General features: G+C 40.0%; 1 protein-coding gene across 3 annotated transcripts in view; it reads left to right on the top strand.

The window, feature by feature from the left end:
- The window catches only part of LRRC3B (leucine rich repeat containing 3B), a 108,049-nt gene extending 102,408 nt beyond the window's left edge, over positions 1-5,641 (top strand). For all 3 annotated transcript variants that reach the window (XM_007505187.3, XM_007505188.3, XM_001369880.4), the window contains exon 2: positions 4,165-5,641. In XM_007505187.3, coding sequence (XP_007505249.1) covers positions 4,332-5,111 — 780 coding nt within the window. In that variant the 5' untranslated portion in view covers positions 4,165-4,331 and the 3' untranslated portion in view covers positions 5,112-5,641. The remainder of the gene's footprint in view (positions 1-4,164) is intronic.
- Positions 5,642-7,054: the final 1,413 nt, after the last annotated feature.

Raw genomic sequence — 7,054 nt, forward strand, 5'->3', positions numbered from 1 at the left:
TGGACTGTGGACAGTGAGTGAGCCTTGTCCCAGAGCCCTTTCAAAATCCATGTTATCTATGGCCTGTTGTTGTTAATTTGTTTCAGTCATGCCCGATTACTCATGATCCCATTTGGAGTTTTCTTGGCAAAGACATTGGGATGTTTTGCAAATTCCTTCTCCAGAGCATATTATAAAAAAGGAAACTGAGGAAAATGGGATAAAATGACTTGCCCAGGGTCACAGAGCTATTAAATGTCTAACATCAGATTTGAAATCACAAAGATGTGTCTTTGTGATACCAGTCCTGGTACTGGCTTTCCAGTATGGTGTATTTGGAGTAAAGAGGGCTTGAGTTCAAATGTGATCTCATATATGTCACTCAACTTCTAGGCCTCAGTTTCCTCATATGTAAAATAGTTAGACTCAAAAAAGATTCCGAAGGTCTCTTCCAGTTTTAACTTTGTGATTCTATGATCCATTCTTTTTTTCAACCATTATCTTCTGTCTTATAATCAATATTATGTATTGGTTCTAAGGCAGAAGAGCAGTAAGGGCTAGGCAATTGGGGTTAAGTGACTTTTCCAGGGTCACACAGCTAGGAAATACATGAGATCACATTTGAACCCAGGACCTCCAACGTCTAGCTTTCTATCTACTGAGCCACCAGATGACCCCTCTATGATTCATTCTTCACATGTACTAAGGATTTCCAACTGTTTAGAAATTCTACCACTCTACCATTCATTTTGTTTTTCTAAATTTCCTCCTTGCCCTTTAAAGAAAAAGTGGGTGATATGTCTTATTTATTAAACTATATACTGACTTAAAAGCACTTTTTGTGAATTTCATGACACCATTGCAAATTACCTGACGATTCCCTGAATTGTCACCAAGTGAGGCTGGAGAACCCTGACAGCAGCTGCAACCTGCTGCTAAGCACATTTGGGGAGTCAGTCCTGTGTGAATACTACTAGCAGCCAGGATTCTGCAAGCTTCCTCACATCCTGTGGATGCTTAGAGTGGTTCCTCTTTCCAGTGGGCCTCCCTGTCTATCATTTCTACATAAATATACTTCACCCAGCTTGAGCTGCCTTCTGGGTACAAGGAGAGAAATGGATGGACCTGCCACGATTAGAAATTCATAGCTTTTTTTTTTTTAATAATAGGAAAAACATAAAATTCGCCTACCTTTGAAGTTTGACTGGCCAGAGGTTCTTAGTGCTCATGTTACATAATTCCTATTACTGACAAAATTGAAAAGGCTTGTGGATCTCTCATATATCTGAAGATTTGTTAGGGAAGAAGACCATATCCATAGTTTAGAAAAGCAAGAGGATTCTTTGGCAATAAAGAATGCCATCAGAAAGAGCTAGCAGTCTTGGGGGGGGGGGAGGCTAGGTGGCTCAGTGGTGTAGGAATTAAAAATTAAATGGTTTGACTAAGAGATATGAAAATAATAAATAATAATGGTGGTGCTGATTCAAAGTATTATTGCTCAAAGTCAAAATGACCTTTAATAGCTTTTATTTACAAAGGAGGTAGAAAGAGTGAAAGTAAAGAAATACAAAAGGGTAGGGAAGACATTCACCTATCTAACTAAATATTGCTCTGGTGCTCCACTCAGCCAGAACTTGTTGACCTTCAACCAGAATTAAAATCTCTCCCAAGTTCCCTCCAAGAAGCAGGTCAAGATGATGACTCCAGCTGAAGGTGACCCCTAAGACCAACTTTCTTTCTTAAGCCAACTTCCTTCTTGAAGCTAAGCTTCTCTTGAAGCTGACCTCTCCAGCCCCAGAAATTCAGGGCCTTTTATAGTGGCTTCTTGTCCCTTCCCCTCTTCATAAGGGCCAATCATAGCTTCCAAATTGCCCAGCACTGCCCAGGGTGGCAGTGTCTGTGGGATCCACTTCTCAATTTCTGGAGGTGTGAATTCTCATCAAAAGGGTTCACAGTTTTCTGGCTGATTGAGTTTCTGAGGGTGTGAATTCTCCATGTGGTTTGTGAGCTCTTCCACCTGGTTCAAGCTTGTGTTGATTTAATCAAAAGGGAAACAAAGGAGAATTAATCCTGTCTTCACAATCTAGTGGTACTAAGTAGGGGGTACTTAAGTTATTGTTAACCAAAGTATTAACCCCAACTAGGCAAAGAGAATAAAGGATTCCCATTTTTACAATCGCAAACTCAGAATTGACAAAGATAACAAAGAATTCCCCTTTCACAGTGGGTAGAGAGCCAAGCCTAGATACAGGAGATCTTGGGTTCAAATATGACCTCAGATAATTCCTAGCTATGTGACCCTGGATAAGTCACTTAACCCCCATTGCTTAGTATTTAGTGCTCTTCTGCCTTAGAACCAATACTTAGTAAAATATTTATCTATTTAGTAAAATACTTAGTATTGGTTCTAAGGCAGAAAGTAAGGGTTTTTAAAAAAAAGCTAATAGCCCAAGGGAAAGGCTCGTTTAGTATATGCTGCTGATAACTTAATGTGAATATTAGTGTTAAATGCTGGAGACATCCACTCCCTTTATTCATTTTTTAATTCATTTAATCATTTGTTCATTCATTTCCTTACTGAAAATACCTTTTTTAAGATTCATATATATATATATGTATACATATATATATATTTTTAAACAGTTACAAAGTATTCCTTGCTGTGATTATTAACCACAAAATATTAGTATGATTTCTCATTGCTGTCAAAACATAAGGCTAAAGGCTATTGGCATATGTATTGGCCATTGGGAGAAGTGGAGGATGCTGGGTAGCAGGGAGGGATTTGTAATTAAATTTCACTGTTGGATTTTGGAGATTCACAGGACATGGAAAGCAATGGTGGAGAGACCACAAGTGCCTACAGTAATGGACTCTAACCAAGGCAATAGAACTCATAAATGTTGTCCTTTATTGACAATTCTCTTGGCCACCAGAGATTCATATAGGAAAACTCCCATTGACACTTCTGAAAATCACCTACATAATTTCAGTTCACATAGAATACCAGCTGCCTTGGAGCATTCTCAAATGGAATCCACCTCCCAGAATTCTCCAGTGGACAGAGTTCTAGTCCTGGAATGAAGGGAACTTGTTGTAATTATTAATTATTACTCATTATAATAATAGCTAATTTTATATAGAAATTTAAGGTTTGCAAAATACTTTATATACATTATCTCATTCGATTTTGCAATAACCCCATGAGGTATATACTATAACTGTGCCCATTTCCCTAATGAGGTAACTGGGACTATGAGAGGTAAATTAGACTTAGCCAGGGTCATACAAGTGCTGTGTCTGAGGCAGGATTCAAATCCTTCTGTCTTTCTAACTTATTAAGTCAAGCACTGTGTCTGTATTCCCACCTAGCTGAATCTCTGGCTCTATCCATGTGAACTTTCAGGTTTAATTCTTTAAATTTCTTTAGCCTCAGTTTCTTCATCTGTAAAATTGGGATTGGGGTGGAAAAGCGGATCAATTAACCAATCCATAAGCATTCATTAAGTAATAGGCATTTATTAAGCACCTACTATGTGCTTGTCCCTGCAAAGCATTAAGAATGACAAAAGCAAGAACATGGTCTCTGCCCTCAAGGAGTTCATAGTCTAATGGGGGGGGGGGGGGTAAATATCTAATTTCAGATGGTAGCTAGATGGCTCAGTGTATAGAGTGCCAGCCTAGAGATGGGAGGTCCTGGGTTAAAATCTATCCCCAGACACTTCCTAGCTGTGTGATCCTGGGCAAGTCACTTAACCCCCATTGCCTAGCCATCACCTCTCTTCTACCTTGAGACCAATACATAATATTGATTCTAAGATGAAAGGTAAGGGTTTTTAAAAATAAATAATTGCATAAATATGCATATAGTATAAATAAAAGGTAACCTCAGAGGGAGGTAGGGGGCATGGAAGAGGACAAAAGGTGGGGTAGGGTGGCCAGTGCAAATACACAGAACAAGGAGATGGACCATAACATCTGAGGAGTAACCAGTAGCTGAGACTCAGAGTAACTGAAAGGTAGAAAAATGTAAGGAAACTAGAAAAGTAGGAAGAAGGAAGAACTTGACCCAAGCCATGAAGGAAGCTCTAGATCTCTGTGGTTCTTTCTAGCTTTATACTGATTATGTTTTGTGATCCTGTCTTCCAAAATGAACTAATTGCCTTTGCCTCCTTTTTTCTTTAGGAGTCTCCATGTGGAGGAGGAGAGCAAGGAGGACACACATATGTTGAAGCCAGACTATTGACCCAACAGCTAAAGCAAGGAGGCATTCTTTTGACTTGGGCTGGACCCTTTGCCACCTTTGTCGGGGTAAATGAGGAATGGGCTTGTGATTATGCTGACGTCCCAGCATGCATTTGGTAGACCTGTGGTTAACTCGCTCCCTCTCCATGTGTCTCCTCTTACAAAGTTTTGTCCTCATGATACTGTGCTTTCATTCAGCCAGTATGTGTCCCAAAGGCTGTCTTTGTTCTTCCTCTGGAGGTTTAAATGTCACCTGTAGCAATGCGAACCTCAAGGAAATCCCCAGAGATCTTCCTCCCGAAACAGTCCTCCTTTACTTAGACTCCAATCAGATAACATCCATCCCCAATGAGATTTTTAAGGACTTGCATCAACTCCGAGTTCTCAATTTGTCCAAAAATGGAATCGAATTTATAGATGAGCACGCCTTCAAGGGGGTGGCTGAAACCCTACAGACGCTGGACTTATCTGACAACCGCATTCAGAGTGTTCACAAAAATGCTTTCAACAACCTGAAGGCCAGGGCCAGAATCGCCAACAATCCCTGGCACTGTGACTGTACTTTACAGCAGGTCCTGAAGAGCATGGCATCTAACCACGAGACAGCTAACAATGTCATCTGTAAGACTTCCGTGCTAGACGAACATGCCGGGAGACCTTTCCTTAATGCTGCCAATGACGCTGACCTCTGTAACCTCCCCAAAAAGACTACCGACTATGCCATGCTGGTCACCATGTTTGGCTGGTTCACCATGGTGATATCCTACGTGGTATACTATGTACGGCAGAATCAAGAGGATGCCAGGAGGCACCTAGAATACTTGAAATCCCTGCCAAGCAGGCAAAAGAAAGCAGATGAAGCTGATGACATTAGCACTGTGGTATAGTATTGGGAATGACTATCTTTGACATGGAAATTAGTTTCAGATTGCAGTAGACTGAGTGGTTTACTTCCAACATCCATTGTATACATTTAAGACTTTGCATTTCAGTTTAATTGAATTATGCCACTGTGGACTTAAAAAACAAAACAAAACTAACATTAAAAAGATTTTAGTTTGGGTGGCATACACCATAATTTTTCCTCTGGTGGTATATTCCTAAGTAAGCTACTATGTAAACATTAGTTAGATTCATTTCACTATTTAATAATGAAATTTATTTTTTTAATTTAAAACCAAATAAAAGCCTAACTTTGAACCATGTAAAACAGAGTAATTCATTGGACAGGGATCAATGCTATGGATTCACCTGCCTTTTCTATACTTAGAGTTGACTTTTTTGGGCCAAAAGCTCCATCATAATGACAGATGCATTAATACAACTTTCTGTAAATCAGGGAGCCCTTCCTGAAGCATCTACTGAATAAAAGTTCTCTCCGTCTTTTTCTAAAAAAGAAATAAATTTTTGTTGATAACTTTTGGTTTTGCATTGCCTAAATTTCCCTCATGTATCCTTTCCCCATTCACTCCCAGATTAACTTGGGTATTTCAGTATTGACCCATCAAAGAACATCAGGTTCCCTACTGGCTTCCAACCAAGATCCAACCAAGAGTTTTCAAATACTTAATTTTCAAAACCAAGTACATGGGAGAGGGAGTCTGGGGCAGCGAGGGAAAACCTGGATTTGGAGTCCCAGGACCTCAATTCAAATTCTTACCCAGGTGACCCTAGGCAAGTTAATTAACTTCTTTGGTCTCAATTTTCTCATCTGTAAAATGAAGGAGTTGAACTACATGCTCCTTGAATCCCTTTCTAGCTCCAGACCCTAGTCCTATGACCTATAATGTTCCTTCTCACTAAAAATCTATATCTATATAGGATTCTATCTGGAGTTGTTCCCCTTTGCTCCTCTCCCAACACTCAAAACAAGAAGTAATTGCTTTACTGAAAGTATTTTATCGGAGAACCCAGAATGGCACTTTGGTCAAGAGAAGCAATGCCAGTGATAGGATAGCCTGGACCTCATGAACCTTTCAGCTTGTGGGAAGGGGGCTGGGGAGGAAGAAGGCAGTCCTTTAGAATTCAGCCTGGACCACGGCCTAGGTTCCATTTGAGAAGCCAAGGGAAGACCTCAGGAAGCCCTCAGAGGTCTTTCTGGACTACCGGATGCCACTGGAGACTTCTCTGTAAATCCAATTGGAGGAAGCCAAGGTTATTCCTGGAGGTGACGACCATTACTAAGAGGCTGGTGCCCCCTGGGGGCCAGCATTATTAGGTACTTTTGTCAAAGGATTCTGAAAGCCATAAAATGGATGCTGCTTAGTAGAATTGATGAAAGCTTAGGGATTTTCGCAAATGCACACACATATACATATATATGTGCATACACTTATATACATATATCATCATTATTTGGTAGCCTAACTTTTCACTTCAAGGATTTGGTATTTTTGCTGATATAAGAACTTTCTTCATCTACTATAGTCTAGAGGGTCATAGATCTAGAACTGGAAGAGACTTCAGAATCTATCCAGTCCTGTTCTCTCTTTTTTTACAGATGGGGAAACTGAGCCACAGAAAGGTAAAATGATTTGCCCAGGGTCACAGGGTAGCAAACAGCAAAGTCAAGTTTTGAACTCTTGGTCCTTTCCTCCAAGTCTAGCATTTGATCCACTTGTACCTAGACTTAGAGAGTTGTTTAAGGTTTTGGTCATGTAGTCATGCAGCTAGCTAGTAAATGTCAGCATCAAGATTGGAACCTACAGTTGAATACTCTGAGTTCTTTGTCACATCCTCTCCATTTTTCAAAGAAGATTTTTTTTAAAAAGCTTCAGCTTAATTCTCTCTTTTGAAACTTGTTCCTTTCCAGAAGGAGCTTCGAGAACAG

Source organism: Monodelphis domestica, chromosome 5 (assembly GCF_027887165.1).
Source record: "Monodelphis domestica isolate mMonDom1 chromosome 5, mMonDom1.pri, whole genome shotgun sequence".
NCBI lineage: Eukaryota > Metazoa > Chordata > Mammalia > Didelphimorphia > Didelphidae > Monodelphis > Monodelphis domestica.